This window comes from Babylonia areolata, chromosome 4 (assembly GCF_041734735.1).
Source record: "Babylonia areolata isolate BAREFJ2019XMU chromosome 4, ASM4173473v1, whole genome shotgun sequence".
Lineage (NCBI taxonomy): Eukaryota > Metazoa > Mollusca > Gastropoda > Neogastropoda > Buccinidae > Babylonia > Babylonia areolata.
In genome coordinates, this window is record NC_134879.1 from 50,223,539 (window position 1) to 50,243,214 (window position 19,676).

The 19,676-nt window shown below is 43.7% G+C and overlaps 1 protein-coding gene across 4 annotated transcripts in view; it reads left to right on the forward strand.

Moving 5' to 3' along the window:
• The window catches only part of LOC143281273 (uncharacterized), a 134,198-nt gene that overhangs the window by 44,199 nt on the left and 70,323 nt on the right, over positions 1 to 19,676 (forward strand). For all 4 annotated transcript variants that reach the window (XM_076586395.1, XM_076586396.1, XM_076586397.1 and 1 more), the window contains exons 3-5: positions 2,595 to 2,715; positions 5,351 to 5,443; positions 18,880 to 18,996. In XM_076586395.1, coding sequence (XP_076442510.1) covers positions 2,595 to 2,715; positions 5,351 to 5,443; positions 18,880 to 18,996 — 331 coding nt within the window. The remainder of the gene's footprint in view (positions 1 to 2,594; positions 2,716 to 5,350; positions 5,444 to 18,879; positions 18,997 to 19,676) is intronic.

Below are 19,676 nucleotides of genomic sequence, written 5' to 3' on the forward strand. Positions count from 1 at the left end.
AACATGAGAAGAACACTTAGACCCCCCACCCCCCACCCCCTACCCCCACCCCTCCCATCACTCCCCAACTTTTCACGTACACCGCTCAGTCCCAATCCTTTAACACTTGTACAAACGGAGAGAGGCAGACAGACTCCCAAACCAATTACGCTGTCGTCATCGCCAAATCGTGAGCCCTGTGATGTGGTGGGTCAACCCCCGTGTCTACAGTAAGAACGACTACGACTATCATCAGGGCGGCGAGCCGTCCTCTCGTTCAGTTTTCCATCACATGCTGACATCCACGCGGGACACAGTTGGCCGCATCGCAGTGACAGATGACGTTCGTTCTCCGTTCCACATCTGTGTGTGTGTGTGTGCGTGTTATTGTATGCGTGTGTTTGTGTGTTATTGTGTGCGTAACACACACACACACACATTAACACACACACACACACACACAAACACACACAACACACACACACACACACACATTAAACACACACACTGAGCCGTCCATGTTACGGATCGTTTGTCACGGGCCCACTTAATGGGTCAATATACTTTTTTTTGTTTATTTATTTATTTTTTTTAAAGTCATTGGTGATCCATACTACACAGCTGGTGTTCGTGGTGGTACTGAAGGGGAATGCAGGTGGGGAGATGGAAGAGGGGTGAGGGTGTTTTGAGGGAGGGAGAGAGAGAGAGAGAGAGAGAGAGAGAGAGAAACACGTGTGTCTCTTAGAGAAAATTCACATGGTTTGCCCAGCAGTTCTTGCTAAATTGAGTGTGTCTATCCCCCCCCCCCCCCCCACCTCCCCGTTTGGCTCCAGTTTCTTTGACTACCACCTTGGTGTGACCCCGGTTGACCCCACAAGCAGAGAGAAGTCAGAGAGAGAGAGAGGGAGAGAGAGGGGGAGGAGCAGAAGGGAAGGGGGTTAAGGAGAATTCACAGCTTTTATTTCCACAGCCCTGAATGACAGAACGACAACAGACACGAAGGGATAGAGGATGTCCCAAAGCCATCCCACATGGATTTATAGGTGTTGACCTGGCAAGGCTGTTGACCAGGTTAGACTAGTAGGGCCTGCAGAGAGCTGAAGGCATCAGCAGTGCGAGAGTTTCAGGCTCAAGTACAGTGCTTTTGAGTTTAGGGTGGGCCAGCCCCTTCTGCTGGTCACTTATTTTTTATGTAGATTCACCTGCGGACCCACGCCCTTCTTTACAACTAAGTACACACATGTAGACCTTGGTGCTTGAGACAAGTGTATTTTCTCTGGCCTTGTCGTGTAAGTGTGTGGGTGTTAGTAGCGAGGAAGGAAGAAGAGTTCAAGGTGGGGCAGGTTGAGTGGGGAGGGGGGAGGAAATGCCACGGGCATGCTTAGTTTTCTTGGGGTGAGGGTTTGCTAGTTGAGAAAGTCACCAAAGTGAAGGGGAGAGGAGGGGGAAGGGGATGGGGGGGGGGGGGGGGGCGGGCCGAGGGACAGTTGCTGTGAAGGACTGTAATTAAACAGGGGGGGAACACAGGAGGCACACACACCTCTTGACCCCCCCCCCCCCTCTCCACTCCCCTCCCCCTCCACGGCCCCTGCCTGGCACGCCCACCTGGCTGTATGACCTTTTTACCCCTCCCCCACCCTACCCTCCTCCTTTCCCCTCCCTCAGTCTGCCTGTCTACCTGTCATTTTTTTTTTAACCCCCGCCCCACCCTCTCCCACCCCCTCCTTTTCTACTCTCTTACTCTGTTCTGCTTGTTTTCTTTTGAAGCAGGATTTGCAATGTCAGATGATAAGTGTTCGTGAATGTGTGTGCATGCATGCATCAGTGTCATCTGGGGGAGAGAGAGAGAGAGAGAGAGAGAGAGAGGGGTGTGGGGTTGGGGGGGGGATGGGGAGAGGTAGGTTATCTTGTGTTAATAACGAAACATGCCCTTATTACCTGGGAGGGCAGGAATGTATGTCAGCTGTCTCATGGAAATTCATAACATCTGTGTATTACTGTCCTAACATGCCACCTCCTTCTGTGTGTATATTTGTGTGTTTGTTTGATTTTCTTTCATTTGACACACTTGCGCATGCACCTTATGCAAGCTGTCACATGTGATGAACTGACCTTTCGCATTCTGTTCCTTTCATGTTTTGTGTGGTTTTTAATGTTATGTTTTTGTGTGTTCATGTTGGTTTTGGTAAAAGAATATGAGGTATGCATGCATAATGTGTTTGTCATACAAATGTGAGGCTTACATGTGTGTGTGTGTGTGTGTGTGTGTGCGTGTGTGTGTGTGTAGCATGGGAGAAGGAGAAAGGGTCCAATTTAAAATGTCATTTTGGATGAGAATGTTTATGTGTGTTTGTTTAGATGTTGGCATGTTTTTTGTTTGTGTGCATGAAAGAAGTAGAGCATGCGAGATGCTAAGAAATATGACCGGTAAATGAATTCTAAGGTAGTTCTGTTTTCAGTGTCATTGTTGTAGATCCATTGAGGTTTGCTGAAGTAAATTAATTTAGAGGAAGTCTTTTTTTTCTTTTTTTCTTTTTTTTTCCGAAAAGGGATACAAAGGTATTGTTCTTACTGATAGTGATGTTTTTTTCATTTGTTTTGTTTTTGTTTTACAGATGTGTCGTCGTGCTGTTCAACCCACGCCGAAACCGCCAGTCTCACATCTTCAACGTGTCCAAGAAAACCATCACCTCCGTTGCCTTTTCTGGAGATGGCAAGCACTTGGTCACTGGAGAGGTGTGTACTGCAGCAATTTTTACAGCATCATTACTTGTGTGCAGTGTGTGTGTGTGTGTGTGTGTGTGTGTGTGTGAGAGAGAGAGAGAGAGAGGAGGGGATATGATAGGTACTGAACGTTTGCAGAGATATGGAGAGAGGGACGGTGAGCAGGATGACAGCAAATACAGGTCAGATACCTTGGAGTGTGATTATTAAGAAAGAGGAAGCAAGGAGGGACACATGCATGCACACACACTCATGCACGCACGCATGCACGCACGCAAGCACTCGCACAGGCACACACAAGGCTGATGCACAGGTATGCACAGACACACAAGTGTCAACGCATAGATGCACACAGATTGTTATATACAGGGACAAAATGTAAAGAACCAAACACTGATACAGAGACGGGTATACACACAATCTCACATGGTAGTGGTGGAAAGCAAACGTACGTAGCACACTTACAATGACACAAATACATGTCTGCACATGAAGCCACAGACATGCGCACAGACGTGCGCACAGACATCCGCACAGACGTGCGCACGCACGTACGCACACATGCACACACACACACTCACTCTCTCTCTCTTTCTCTCTCTCTCTCTCTCTCTCTCTCTCTCTCTCTCTCACACACACACACACACACACACACACAGCTAGAATAGTGAAAGAAAAAAGAAGATACAATTGTGAGCCTTTTCCTGTTTATTCTGTAAGCCATTTCCTGGTTAATCCAAAACAAACACAAACGCTGCCTAGTATTGGTCATTTGGAAGCTGAAGAAGGATCATTTCCCGATTATTCTGACCTGGCTGTAAACTATCTTATCACTGACAAGCTGTTAGCCCATCTGTTGGATGTTTTTCCAAAATACTGTGGCCCCAGGCTTGATAAAGTGTCCAGGTAGAAAGATAGATGAGGAGCTGTGGCCAGGGGAGAAATCTTTACACTGCTGGTGTTGATGTTGAGATTCATATTATAATTATTTGTATTTCTTTGAACCTTCAACTCCTGAATTCTGATTGATGTTAATATATTCAGCTTATGATGATCATGACTGAGATTGCTCAAGTGACTGAATTGTTTAACTGTGTGTTTTTCTGTCCACATCTGTGTTTTGTGTGAGTGTTTGTGTGTGCGTGTGCGTGTGTGCGTGCACACATGTATGCATCTGTCTTTTTGATTGTGCGCATATTAGTTTGCCTCTATCCATGTCAGCTGTCTCATTCTCATCTGCCTGTCTCTGCCTGTCTATGTCTCTCATCCAGTCCCCTTGTGTCTGTTTAATCTTTCTCTCTTTCATGCTTGGGGTATGGCATCTGTTTGCTCATGTTGTACAAATAGTTGCAGTGGTAGTGATACTGGTCGTCAAAACAATAGCTCCTCATCTCTGTATAACAGCACATCAGTACACAGCACAGTTATACACAAGTGTGAACTGGTACACAGACAGCCACATGTGCACACACACTAAAACACGTAATCTCTTTCTCTCTCTCTCTCTTTCTGTCTCTCTCAGTCTCTCAATATGTTAAAAGTGAACACACAGGCACATGCAGAAACACACTCACACAACAGACATAACAGGCACACTCAGACACACACAGACACAGACACACACACACACACACACACACACACACACACACACACATACTCAACTGAACACATACACAGAAGAACAGGCTCCCTCTCTTTCTTTCCCCTCCCTCCCCCCCCCCTCACAGCTCTCTCTCTCAACACATGTGCATACTCACCCCCCACCCCACCCCCATACATGCTCATAAACACCCACACACCTTTAGATGTGTGCACTTTCCCTCCCCGTCATCCCTCCAAAACTCTTCACTCTTCATGTCTGTCCGTCTTGTGGTTCAAGCAGACTGGGACAACCTTCTACCTACACACATTAGTTATAGCAATTGAAGTTATTGTAATGCATATTTTAATTTCATGCATGTTCACGATCAAAAAGTGATTTTGCTTTATTTGTTAACTGTTACTCATTGAAAAATGTGAAAACTGTTCAAACCTGTTTACCCCACAGCCATCAGCGTGCCTGCACATTGTATTTCTCTTTTTTGTCACAACAGATTTCTCTGTGTGAAATTCAGGCTGCTCTCCCCAGGGGAGAGCACATCGCTACACTACAGCGCCACCCAATTTTTTGGTATTTTTTCCTGTGTGCAGTTTTATTTGTTTTTTCTATCGAAGTGGATTTTTCTACAGAATTTTGCCAGGAACAACAACCCTTTTGTTGCTGTGGGTTCTTTTACGTGCGCTAAGTGCATGCTGCACACAGGACCTTGGTTTATCATCTCATCCGAATGACTAGCATCCAGACCACCACTCAAGGTCTAGTGGAGGGGGAGAAAATATTGGCGGCTGAGCCATGATTCAAACCAGCACGTTCAGATTCTCTTGCTTCCTAGGCGGACGTGTTACTTTTAGGCCATCACTCCACATGACTTGGCTCCGCAACCCTTCTCTAGATCTTTGTGATGGATAAGTAAAGCCACAATGTTACATAATGCCTAAGCCAAGAGACATAAATTTATGTGAATTTCCATGTGTTGAAGTTTTCATGGTTAACTGACAAAAGAAGGTTGTGTGTGTGTGTGTGTGTGTGCGTGTGTGCGTGCAGTGTGGCCACCAGCCTGCAGTGCGGGTGTGGGACGTGGAGGAGAAGACCCAGGTGGCGGAGTTCCACGGACACAAGTTTGGTGTCAACTGTGTGGTGAGTGACTTTGGTTCACAAAACATTGACCAACACGAACACTACAGTGAAGCAAAAGTGTGATGTTTAAGGCAGGGGGTGGGGTGTGGTAGGGGGGAGGTTGTGGGGGGGGGGGAGTAACTAGACAAAATAATGACCATCATATAAACGCAGTGAAGCGAAAGTGTGACGATTAAGGCAGTTTGGGGGGAGGGAGGTGGGGTGGGGGAGTTTACAAAACAATGACCAGCACATGCATACAATGGAACGAAAGTTTGACAATGGGAAGGCGATGGGAAAAGAAAGTGAGTTTACAAAATAATGACCATCACAATACATACAGTGGAGGGTAAGTGTGATGATTATTTAAAAAAAATAAATAAATAAAGGGGGGGGGGGGGCAGTGTGAAATGAAAATGACTCTACCTCACACAAAAAATAAACACCGTGTATGAGGAAGAATTTTAGAGAATAAGGAACTGTGAACAGAAACGGTTTGATTTTTCAAGAAAGCCAATGTCAGATAAAATACGGGCGAAAGTAGATTTAAACTCAGTCCAAAGAGTACAGAATGCTTTATTATACCCAGTATGAGAAAATGATCTGTGGTGTGAAACACATAAACAGCGCAAAAGAATCACAGTCATTCAGTCTGTATGTATGCATGAATGGCATCAAATTAATGCTTAGAAGTCAACATAAAGTAAACTTCATGTACTCTAGTTTATTTCTGGGTCTCGCGTGAGGGAGGTGTGTACAGTGTTTGATTGCATCCAAAGCGAGGGATGGTCCTTTCATCCAGGGAAGACTCACCAGGTTATCTGTTCCTGGCTGCCAACTGCAGAAGAAAAAAACAAAAGAAATGAAAAAATAATGCATGACTTAATTCCTAAAGACAGAGGAACAAACGAACCTTTCACGAATCACAAGAATTCCCACCAGGAAATATGCATGGGCACCAGATGAAGAGGAGTGAGAAATTTTGAGAGAAAAAAAATGTGTGCACATGCACATGCACACGCACACACACACATACACACACACACACACACACACACACACACACACACACACGCAACACACACACACACACACACACACACACAACACACACACAGAGTAAAAGGAAACTAGTTATTACATAGGGATATGATGTTCAGTCAATTCCCTGAACAGTGTAGTGCTTTTTAAAGGATCTGTTCCCCACACCTCATTTGCTCAAGACAAAGAGGGGGGGAAGTGTTTACTCGCAGGAAGGAGAACAGAAACAAACAGGTGTATCAGACCAACACTGACAGCAGTCCATTAAAAACCACCTCCATCATTCTGGTAAAGGCAAGGGCTGTCTGTGGGTGAAGGGGAGTGGTGTTGGAGGAAAGTTGTGAAAGTTCAGAGTTGAAACTTCCACCCCTTACCCCACTACCACCACCACTTTCCCCACCGTGCCCCCTTTCCGCACCCCTATTACCTGTTGGGAGGTATTGCAGGCAACAGAAATAGAAAGTAAACCTTGTGCCCCAATAAACGCCTTTTTTAAAAAAAAATTCTTTTTTAGAATTTTTTTTTCCAGCTTGGCTTCCTGCCATATCAGAGTTTGCCTGCTGAAAGTGAGATGACAGACAGACACCCTGTGCGATTGAACGGTACAAACTTTGTGAAGCAGTTCCTTGATTAATAGCCCAAAGATCTCCCTGTGATAGATGGCAGGATTTCTGGCTTCCCTTTCCTATATTTCACTGTATTTGGCTGTGTCGCTACATGGTTGAAGATGAAAGAAGTTTTTCGCTCACTTTCTCTCTATCTCTCTCTCTTTCTTCCGTTACAGGATTGAAGATGAAGTCTCTCTCTCTCTCTCTCTCTCTGTCTGTGTCTCTGTCTCTGTCTGTCTGTCTGTCTCTCTCTCTGTCCCTCTGTCTCTCTTTCTCTCTCTCTCATTCCGTTTCGGGATTGAAGATGAACTCTCTCTCTCTCTCTCCTTCCCTCTCCCCCTCTCTCTCTCTCTGTGCCCTCTTCTTCCATTTCAGGATTGAAGATGAACTCTCTCTCTCTCTCTCCCTCCCCTTCCCTCCCCCACCCCACTCCCTCTCTGTGCCCTCTTCTTCCATTTCAGGATTGAAGATGAAGTTCCACCCCCCTCCCCACCCCTCTCTCTCTCTCTCTCTCTCTCTCTCTCTCTCTCTCTCTTAGTGTGCCCTCTTCATCACTAAGTTACAGGATTAGAAGTTGAAGCAGTTTCCCCTCTGCACATACCCACCACACATACCCCGTTCCCAAATACTGAGTCATTTACTGGTGTACTTGTGTGGTTGAAGAGCTTCAGCAAGTGGAGGAAGGGAAATGAACACGGCAGATGTTGCCAGCTTAAATGTACTGAACACTTGTGATCATGATCACAGAAGAAAGTAAGAAAGAAAGAAAGAAAGGAAAGAAACTTAAGGAAGAGTGGCAGGGAGGAAGAGAGAATCAGGGGAGAAAGAGATTCAGAGAGAGAGGAGAGAGAGAGAAAGTGGAGCAAATACATAATTTCATTGATAACAAGTATATAATAATAAATAAAAAGCCTCCTTTCCTCAGGATAGTTTCTGGGTTAAGAGATCAAAACAAAAACTCTTGTTCAGCCTGCTTTTCTCCAGTTTCTGGGTTACAAAACAAAACAAAAAGCAAAATCAAACCAAAACACTGCAAAAAAGAAAAGAAAAAGTAGTTTTGTACAGCCTTCTTTCCTCAAAACAGTGTGGGCATAAAAACAGCAGCAACAAAGAAAAACAAAAAAGTCTTGTTCAACCTCCTTGAATCACAATAGCGACCACGTAAAAAACGAAACAAACTTTGTTCCTCTTCCTTTTTCTCACAGTAGCATGGAAGAGAGTTCCTGTCTCCTTTGAAGAGGCCTTTTTGTTTACCTTATCAAGTGCTAGGGTTCGTATCCATGTACTTCCCTCCATGTGTGAGTGTGCTGATGTGTGTGTGTGTGTGTGTGTGCATGTGTGTGTGTATATGTGCGCATGCACGCACGCTCGTGTGTGTGTGTGCATGTGTGCGTGTGTGCGTGCGTGCATGTTGTACTCACTTCAGTGCAGCCAGTAGCACTCTCTTATCTAGTTCTACTAGTATATGTATATATATTTTAATATTCTGCTTTGTTTCTCCATATTATTATTATTATTATTATCATTATGTATTTATTTTCCTTACACCTCACTTGCATGTGGGCCTTGGAGCATCATTCTTTTTTTTATCATTACAAAAATACAACTACTAGTATATGTATATATATTTTAAATTCTGCTTTGTTTCTCCATGTTATTATTATTATTATTATTATCATTATGTATTCATTTTCCTTACATCTCACTTGCATGTGGGCCTTGGAGCATCATTCTTTTTTCTTTTCGTTTTTTTTTTATGGGGGTGAGGAGGGGGGTGGGGGGTGAGGAGGGTGGGGTGGGGGTGAGGAGGGGGGTGGGGGTAGGGGTGAGGAGGGGGGTGGGGGTGAGGAGGGGGGTGGGGGGTGAGGAGGGGTGGGGGTGGGGGTGAGGAGGGGGGTGGGGGTGGGGGTTCCATCTATATGCCATCTCCTTCATACATGTAAACAAGAAACATGTCTGTGTGTTTTCTAAATATGAACATTTGACCATGTAATTTGTTTGGTGGTGTAGAATTGAGTTTGATGGTTTGTCTAGGGTTTGAGTTTTGTTGTTGATTTTTTTTTTTTTTAACAACCTGGAGCAGAGCATGCTGTTGTTGTGAAAAGCAATAAACATGTCAAACATTCTTACAAGTCATAAATCAAAAAAAGGAGAAAAAAAATCAGTTTCAAGGAAACATTCTGATTCCTCCCAACCCCCTTGGGTTTTCCGTTTTCTCTTATATGTCCATGCCACATCCATTCCCCCCACCTCGCCCCTCGTTCCCCTTTCAAGAGTGTTCCTGGTGATAGCCATTTCTTGTTTTAAAGTATCGCACATTAGATACTTTCAAGTTTTTGTTTCAAAGGAATACCGGTGCATGTTTTTTTTTTTTTCAACCTACCAGTTACCCCTTAGTTGATGTCTGGGTCCCCTGTTTACTTCTCAGAAGGCCCTTAGTAGGATTACCTCATCGAGTGCCTGGGTTTGCATCCTCAGACCTATCTCGCCCTTCCCCATGTGTCTGCGCTCATTTAGTGCAGGCTAAACTAATCAGTGCGGCCAAGGGTTGTGGTCTGCCTGACCTGAGGACTCCCCATCATATTATCAGCAATGTGTCATCAGCTGCTCTGCATTAGGGCTGTGAACGGGGTTTGCTGGGCTGAAACCGGAGAGGGGGTCACTGGAGGACAGACCAGACAAGGCTTTTTTTTTTTAAAGTCAGAGCATGCATGAGTCTCTTGAGGAGAAATAAAAGGGAGGAAAGGTTGGCAGGGTTTGGAGGAGGTGGGTGTGGGGATGGGTGGGGGGGGGGGAGGGGGGGGGGGGGGGGGGTGCTTGAGGGTTGGAAGGTTCTGTTGTGTTAATTATGGCTGGAGTAATGATGGTTGTTTTTTGGTTTGTTGGGTTTTTTCTCTCTGGTGATTTACATGCTGAAAGATTTCTTTTTGTGCGTGTTGGATTTGAGCAAGGGTGCATGGGTGTGTGTGTTTGTGTTTGTCTGTCTGTGGTTTGTCTGTGTTTGGTATGTGTCTGTGTGTGTCTATGCTCGTTAGTGTATGGGTATATTTGCATGTATGTGTGTGGGTATGTGGAAGCAATGGATGTTTGTGGTGAACTGATGTTTGTTGCTGTAACTCAGTAACACTTGAGTAAAGAATTTTAACTACATATTGAAATAGTCTGTTCCTGTTCTTTTTTCTCCACCACCCACACCCACAACCTTTTTTTTTTTAATCACCTCATCATCTCTCTCTCTTTCTTTTCTTTTATCAAAAACAACTTGTAGATTTTTCTTCGTTTTCAATGCCAGTGCAAACTTTCTTTGCTGGGTTGTATGAAAAGGACTGTGTCGGCCTATTCTCGACACTTCAGTCAGCAGTTGTCTGTGTTGAGCTGGTGGGTCCTTTCTCCAGTCTTGGGCTGTTAATGGAAGCTAGGTGAAAACAGGAGCATGACAAGAGAAACACAGCAGAAAACCTATTTTTATGTTGAGAAAGCACTTGTTTGGTCTTGGGTTCCCCTTTCCTGTTATTCTCAGCATCTCTTTTTTTTCTTTTCTTTTTCTTTAAAAAACAAAGCAAAAAACCTCTCCAAGCATCCAGCCTTGGTTGTTAGTTTTGCAGAGTGAGAAAAAGAGAGAGATGGGTGGAGGGGAGAGAGAGAGAGAGAGAAAGGGGGTAGGAGAGACGTTGAGGGGGAGGGATGGCGGGGTGAGGGGGGGGGGGGGCAGGGGGGGTCAGAGAGTCCAGTTACACAGGATAACGGGGCATGAGAGTGAGTGTTCAGTCCTACTGAAGTTCACACCTGTGCTTACTTGTGTGTCGAGTTCCTTGCTGTTGAAGTTCACACCTGTGCCAGTCTTTTCTGCCTGTTCTCTTCTCTCTCTCTCCTGATGTCTCCTTCTCTCTCTCTCCCTCTTTATATACATATAATTTCTTAAAAGTATGTATGTATGTATGTATGCATCTTCTTTAGCACACACCCTCCCCCTTTTGCTTTTCCTCTCTCTCTCCACACAAGGACACATTGGAAGAATTCACCATGCCTAAAATCTTAATCCTTGAATGAAAAACATTTTGAGTTCTCAGTTCTCTCATTCTCAGTTTCTCCCACTCCCCACCTCCTTCCCTGGCACCTTGCTCCTCCTCCCCCCCCTCCATCTCTCTGTCTGTGTTTGCTCCCTGTAGGGTGTTTTCACATGGTCCATCTTCATTGAGCAAGACTAAACCTGACACTGGCACTAAACAGAGAGAGGAAGGAGGTGGGGAGAGCAGGGGGGAGGGGTGGGGGGACAGGGGGAAGGGAAGCAAGAAAGACAGACAGACAAGAAATAAAGGATTCCACTGAGGCTTTGGATGGAGAAGAAGAAAAGAAAGGATTCCTGTGAGATATTGGTTTGACTCCCTGCCAGTCCCAAGCAACAGCAAGTTGTGGTATAGGGGGGAAAGTGGGGAAGCCCCCATGTTGGCCTTGTTGGGGTGCAGTGTTCCCTTGTATTGGGAACCACCAACCACCACAGTCAGCACCCCTGCCGCTCCCCACCCCCACCCTCCCCGCCCCCACCCCCAGCAACCTGGCAGGTCCACCTGTACAATTACAGAGCAATTTGTTAACAAGCAACTAGGACCACACCACCCCACTGTGCCCCTAGGGCTTTGCCTCTGCAGTACCTGGCCTTGCCTCCGTAAAACTAAAAGATGGATGTTGGGGGTGGGAAGGAGAGAGAAGCGGGAGGTAGGTAGGTAGGTAGGTAGAAGACTATGTGAGAAGGGGTGAGGGATTGGAGAGTGGGGTGGTGGTTGAGGAAAGGCGTAGAGAATGCAGGTGTAGAAAGGAGAAGAAGAGACAGGTGGATGGAGGGGGTGCTGGAAGGAGGGGGTGTTGGAGGAGGGAGGGCTGGAGAAAGTTGGTGGAAGGAAGGGTGGAGGAGTAGGGGTGGGGGTGAGGGCTTGAGGTGGAGGGAAGGAAGCTGTGCCAGAATTTCCAATTTAGATAAGTCCTGAGCAACTTCGATTACACTGATGCTTTTAGTTAAAGACCGAGCAAGAGAGAGTATACACGTGTGTGTGTGTGTGTGTGTGTGTTTGTGTGTGTGTGTGTGTGTGTGTGTGTGCACGTGTGCGCGTACATGTGCGTGCATGCTCACCCTTTTGAATATTTGCTCTCATTCTCTCTCTCTCTCTCTCTCTCTCTCTCTCTCTGTGTCTCAGTCCCCTGCCCCCATACCCCTCCCACCCTCTCCAATCCCTGTCTGCATTTGAAGAAGCTTAGGTAAAAAAAAAAAAAAGATGCATTAAAACAACAAAAAACCCGAAAAACATCAACAAATTTATTGCCAAAATAATCATGTCGGGAGTTTATTTACCATAAAAAAAAACATTGTGCCTTTGGTGTTCAGCTATTCAGCATGAAAGCAGACTTGCCGGCAATGAAAAAGAGAAAGAGTGAGTGCAGGTTTTTGCTTGGACAGGTGCTTTCCTGGAGTCTGGAGGTTCTGGAGGTGTTAGCTTCAAGAAGAATAAAAGGAAACACAACCCAGATGTAGCTGCAAGGCGATTTGCTGTCATACATGCAGTCAGCATGCGTATGCTGCGGGCATTTAATGCTGGTGAATGTTTTGCAGCTGAAGTTCTTGCTTGTGGACAGGCTTGTGAAAATTTGAGACTGTGAACACACGCACACACACATGCACACATGCGCACGTGCTCACGCAGGCACACGCCTGGGCGTGCGAGCACACGCACGCGCGCACACACACACACACACACAAACATGCAGGCATGCAAACACATACATGTGCATGTGCACACAAATGTAGACATAGATGTTCACTTATGCATGCACACACACATGAGTAAATATGGAAGCATGCACACGCAGGCATACCCCCCCCCCCCCCCACACACACACACACAGAGTTAACAAATACTTAACCAACACACAAATGCATGAACTCATACACACACCACTCGCGTACACGTACATACACACAAACAACAATAAGAAGTACATGCATAACATGCACACTTAACTTACACTCCAGGTACTCAATGTATGCACTCACTCACACACACACACACACATACACACATACACATACACACACACACACACACACACACACACACACACACACACACACACACACACACACACACACACACACACACACACACACACACACACACATCACAAACGAACACACTGCTAATTGTAGGAGTCAGTGAGGACTCAGTTAGAGCAACACCATTGTGTGTGTGTGTGTGTGTGTGTGTAGGAGTCAGCGAGGACTCAGCAAGAGCAACACAGTGTGTGTGTGTGTGTGTGTGTGTGTGTGTGTGTGTGTGTGTGTGTGTGTGTGTGTCTGTGTGTGTGTGTGTGTGTGTGTGTGCAAGTTTTCTTTTTTCCCCTTTTGTCTTTCTCTTTTTATCCATGACAGTCTGTGAGCCCGGTGGTACAGCCTGGTGAAGTTTCCCACAGAGCTGATTACTCTAATGATGTTGGTTTTGCCAAGTTTTTGCTTATTTGTCTCATGTGTATAATGAAAAAGGAAAAAACAAAAACAAAAAGGAAGGTGCTTTTAGATCATTTGGTTCATGTATGGGTGTGTGTGTGTGTGTGTGTGTGTGTGTGTGTGTGTGTGTGTGTGTGTGGTTTCCAAGTACATGCATACATGAGTTAATTCATGCTCGTGTGGTGTGTGAATGTGCATGCATGTTTGTGCACGTGTGTGTGTGTGTGTGTGTGTGTGTGTGTGTGTGTGTGCTTACATGCATGTTGTGTGATACAGAAGAAAAGTGTCGTTTGGATTTGAGATCATGGTTTGCTGTACCTTCTTCTCACCTCAACCGCCTGTACTACCCTCAGGAAACCATTTGTGTGAATGTTTCAGTTTTCACTGCTGATAGGAAAAATTCCTGACTTGTGTTTTCTGAAAAGCTGTGATTTAAAAAAAAAAAAAAAAAATCACTGATTATTCAGAAATGAAGATTTCTCAGCGATACTTAGTGACATGCCAGTGGTATGATTTTGATTTATCCTTGTGGTGCTATGAATTCAATTTATTGTGCTTTTTTTGTTTGTTACGTTATTTTTGTTTGGTTGTTTTCTTCTTGTTTGTTTTGTTTGTTTTTGTTTTGCATAAGGAAATGACTGGCTGAAAATACAATTGCCGGAAAAGGAAGAGAGTTCATAGAGAGAGAGAGAGAAGAGGGGACAGTCGATTCCAGATGTATTGTTGAAACATGTGAAGAGCTGCTTGAATGTTTTAAATTGTTTCCTGTCTAGTCAAGAGGAAAAGAGTTGTTAACACTACTTTTTCTCTGTTCCTTCAAAGGTCATATTCTAATTTATGTGTAACCCAGATGTGTATGTGTGTGTGTGTGTGTGTGTGTGTGTGTGTGTGAGAGAGAGAGAGAGAGAGAGAGAGAGAGAGAGGGGGGGGGGGAATGGGGAGTAGGACAGCGTATCATGTTTATAATTTTGCGTGAGTCATTTTGTGAGTCAGTATTATGAACATACATAAGAGCAGTATTTTTGCTGACTGTTATAACAGCTTGGCAAACATTCCTGTAACTGGTTATTCTGACATAATTACCAAGATTATTATCTTTCATTTCTTGGCACCTCATTATTTTCTGTAATGAAGATTTGGGGGTTGGTTTTTTTTCATCTTTAAGCTTATTTACCAGTGGTTGAAGAAAAAAAAAAAGGATATGTCAAGAAACTGGCTGTATAATTTCATAAAGAAAGCTGATTAGCTTTTGTAATTGTAACACATGTACATATCCACTGGAAACCCACTTAAGGTCTTCAAACATAGGCAAAGGAATATTAAATTGTGGAAGGGTGTTGGTGGAATCCAGTGTTATTAAAACCACTGTTAGAATAAGGTCATCTGTCTGAAACATTGCGTACCACACAATGATGAATGATTATTTGACTGTGTTCACGTCTTCGTACAAATTTTTGTGGTTGATATAGATATGCAGGATTGACATTACTCTTGTTCGCCACAAAAAAGGGTTGTAGGTGGTGGAGAGGTCATCTATCTTGTTGGTGAGGAATATAAGTACTAATGATTGTGTCAAAAAGAATAGACGATCAAGTGTTGTTGTTTTTTATATAAAAATAATGAAATCATTTTGGGAGTAAAGCATTTATATATGGACAGAGACATGAATGGGGTTTGAGGAATGATACAGGAATTGAGTCATGGGTCAGTGAAATGACAGTAGACAGATCATGTAAAAGTTCACGTTGTTAAAAAGCAGAGAACATTTTGAAGGAAGGGTAGTTCAAAGTCTACAGGTCTAACAACATGTCTGATGCACATGACATACTAGCTGAACATAAGTGCGTCTGAAAGTTTACTCTGTGCTGAATGTCAAAAGACTGGGTTTTGGTTAAAGGCAGAAATGGTGCATGTGTCATTTGGAGGCTCAACCATCAGACACACTGCATTATGATTTTGACTTGTACATAATATACACAATACCTTAACCTTGAGCTCTCTGTTACGTGTTCCGGATTAAGCGAGGATTAGTAGAGATTTCCTGAGCTGAACTTTCGTTGAGGTTCAGGTGATCAGCTGATTAACCTCTCTATATGTAAACCTCTTTTCAAGCTTTCTCGTGACCAACAGAAAGAGTTTAAAGGAAGTCGATATTCTCAATGAATGGTAATAATGAACAATACTCATCTTCAGAGGGGTGGAGGGAGAGGGGGGTGGGGGGTATTATTAGATAGCAGCCTTGTTGATGTTGAGATCCAAGCTTGCGGCTGCTTTGTATATTTGTCGTCTTTATTTGTAAATGGTGAAATATTCCCTGTTCATTCCCCTCATTTTACTCTTGATGTTTGTTATAGATTTTTGGAAGCCAGTGATCTGTGTGTGTGTGTGTGTGTGTGTGTGTGTGAGAGAACATGTGCATGCTTGTGTGTCCTTGTTTGTGTGCTTGTATGCATGTACAGGTATGTGTGCACATGTTCCCATGAGTGAGCAAGAGAGAGTACTTTGTGACACTAGCTTTTTCTCACCCTTTGTGCTAAACATATAAAAGAGTTGATTGTTCATCTGTACTGACTGCCCTTTTCCTTTTCAACACTGCTGACCAGGTATAACTGTTAAAGCAGAGCAACTGTCAAATTTTCCTTTCAGCCAGAAGAGGACCAATTAATGCAAAGCAGCGTGCTAAATACGAAGGGACATGGTCTGTTCTTTCTCAAGGTCACAGTGGTTGCTGAAAAGAAAATGTTGCTTTGTCAGGTTTTTTGATGCTCGAAGGATTTCACTTTTGCGCATGGATGGAACATTAATTAAGCCACATTATTTCACCCAACCAGAAACTGTATTCCACTATGATGGGAAGTTTAAGCCTGAGTAATACATGCATGCATGCTTGTGTATGCATGCACACTCTCTCACACACACACTTTCTTTCTTTCTTTCTCTGTATATCTCTCTCTGATTTAAAAGTGTTTTACCATCCACTGATACAATATCATTATCAGCCATTCTGTCCAGTTCTGCTTTCATGTTGGAAATCATACTGTCATCAATCCATAGTTGATTTGGTAGACTTCAAATATGTTTCTTTCCCACCCAGATCACATCTGTGCACAGTCATTAATATGAAGCACTGCTATTCCCATGACATGACAGATTCATCCAGTATTGCACTGTGTTTGTCATTCTGTTTACACCACAGCCTTCTAAGTCCGCCTCTTGTGCGTCCGCCCTGTTCACTCTCTTACCTCCCAGCATTCCTGTCATGCACGTATGGGCTTAGACGTGCTTGCACAGTACACCCATTCTTCACACATCCACACCTTCATACATGCTGTCTTTCTCTCTCATTCCAGCTCTCTTCTCCAGTCCTTGTTTTTTTGTGTGTGTTTTTTTTTTGTAACCACAATCTTTTGTATGTTTCTGCTCTGTGTGTGTGTGTGTGTGTGTGTGTGTGTGCAGGCGTGCGCGTGTGCGCGTGCGCATGCTTATGCGTGCATGCTCATGCGTGAGTGCGTGTGTGTATGCAAGTGTGTGCATGGGTGGGGTGGGGGGATTGGGGGTAAGGGAGGGGGGGTGTTTTCTTCATTATGTTTGTCCTTCTGCATAAATACCTTTTCCCTTCATTTATGCATGTGCTATTTGTAATAGATGTAGATTAGCAAGGACAGATTGGAAGAATAGGCAATGCCTAAAATCTTAATCCTTGAACAAAAACATTTTGAGTTCTGAGTTCTCTCTCATGAAAGAAGAGGCAAAGTGTCTCATATTTTCCAAGATACAAATCAGTAATGAGGATTACTGACTCTCAGAGTCCCACGTACTGATCACATTTCTCCCCACCTCCGCATTCTACATTGGCTCCCCACTGAGATGAGAATTGAATACAAAGTTGCATGTCTCTGCCGTTCTGCTTTCCACTCTGCAGGACTAAAATATCTTTCTGACCTTATCAGTGTTTACACTCCTTCAAGAAATCTCCGCTCTTCCTCAGACTGTTACCTTTTGAAACTTTTTTGTGTCAATACAAGAACCTTTGGTGAACGTTCTTTCTTCTTAGCTGCTCCTCACATCTGGAACAACCTTCCTCATCTTATCCATGCATCTGATTCTGTCTCTGCTTTTTGCTCATTACTAAAAACTCATCTTTTTAAAACCTATTTATAAGCACTCTCAGCTTCCTTGTTCTTCAGCACCACCCATGTCAGCTCACTTTGGATGCTTGAAGAGTGGGAAAGGTAGAGTGGGGTGGGGTGTTGAGAAAGAGTGGTTATGTAATTTGTAATATTTTTCTTTCATGTAAAGCACCCTGACCTCTTACTTTTTGAGAGAAAGGGTGCTTTCTAAATGTAGATTGTTATTATTGTTATTATATATATAAAGAAGAATGTAATATTTGACAAGAAATCTTTGGTTCTGTTCTTTGATGTGTTTGAAGCTTTTCCCCTAAGAACTGAAGAATGCTGTGTCTGTTGGTTACAGATTTTTGTACAAGTGTCTGTATTATGGTAGAAAAAGCAGATTTTATTGGGTAATCATAATTGTAAACTGGACAGCAGTGCAGGGTGTCTGTAAGTGTGAGGCCTCCTGGTGACCTGAGATTGATAGAATCTGATTTGGGGATTCAGGATGAGCGCTGTGAGAATAACGCCACTGAAAAGGTGTGGATCATGGGACAGCAAACCAGTACAATACAATACAATACAATGCCGTGCCGTGCCGTGCCGTGCCATGCCATGCCATGCCATGCCATGCCATACAATTATGATTATCACTTTATTAATCCCTCACAGGGGAAGTGTTTTGTCTGTTCAAACACACATCAAGAATTGCATTAACACTTTTGAAATGATCTTACAGGCATAAACACACTTAACATTTTTTTTTTTTTAAAGATATGAACAACACACACACACACACGCACACACACACATGCGCACACATGCACACCACCCACCTTCACCCCCACCCCCACAAAACACCAGTCCACACTGCACACTAACACACACACACACAAACACACAAACACACACACCACACAACACCACACCACACCACACTACACACACCACAAAACACCACACACACACACACACACACACACACACACACACACACACAGGGTGATGAGCAGAAGAAGAAGAAAAAAAATACAAAGCCCCAAACCAAACCCAAACATATTTATATTTTACAAAAAAGAAAAAAAAGAAGTTTATATTGCCATTTACACAAAACAACAACAAAAACAGCTGTGACCTGATACAAGGGGTGAAAAGCGATGTGCGTTGCAACAGTTGTGTGTGTGTGGTGTGTTGCAGGCCTTTTCCCCCAACCTGAAGTACATCGTGTCCATCGGCTCCCAGCATGACATGATGGTCAACGTGTGGAACTGGAGGACCGGCAACAAGGTCGCCTCCAACAAAGTGTCCTGCAAGGTGGGTCGTTAGCTTCGCTGTGCTGGCTACCTGTAAATTTTTTTTCCCCCCTTCTCATTCATCTTATGTCCTTGTTAGTTATGTTGAATGACTGTGTTATTATGAAACAAAATGAATGATGCTTGATTGACTCTTATATGACATCATTTGTCCATTTTATTGTTAACAAAATACACGAATTAAAAAAAAAAAGTGAAAAAAAGATCCCCCCCACCCAATCTCCTTCCCATCCAGAAAAAAAGCAAAATAAACAAAAACAAAAAAAAGCCCCCCCCCCCCCCCCCCCAAAAAAAAAGCAAAAAACAACAACAAATGTCAGACAAGCAGACAGACAAACAAGCACATATGGGCAATCACATACTGGAATGAACTTAAAGTCATGTAGCCTTGTAGAGTTTTTTTTAGTTGTCACTGTTTTGGGGATTCTTTTGCTTGCATTGTGGTGGCTCTTCAGTGATTATTATTTCTTATGTTGGAAGTTGTTTGTCTTGATCAGCATTGGTCTTAAGAATCTAAGGTTTTATTGTTGTTGTTTTTTTTTTTTAAATGATGATTTTGATACTGGCGGTGTAATAATTTGTTTATATTCCACAGTTTTAAACATATTGTTTACATAAAAAGTAATAATTGAATAAAAGAAAGTTATGCATCAAGGAAAACAAAGGGTTATATGGCATCAC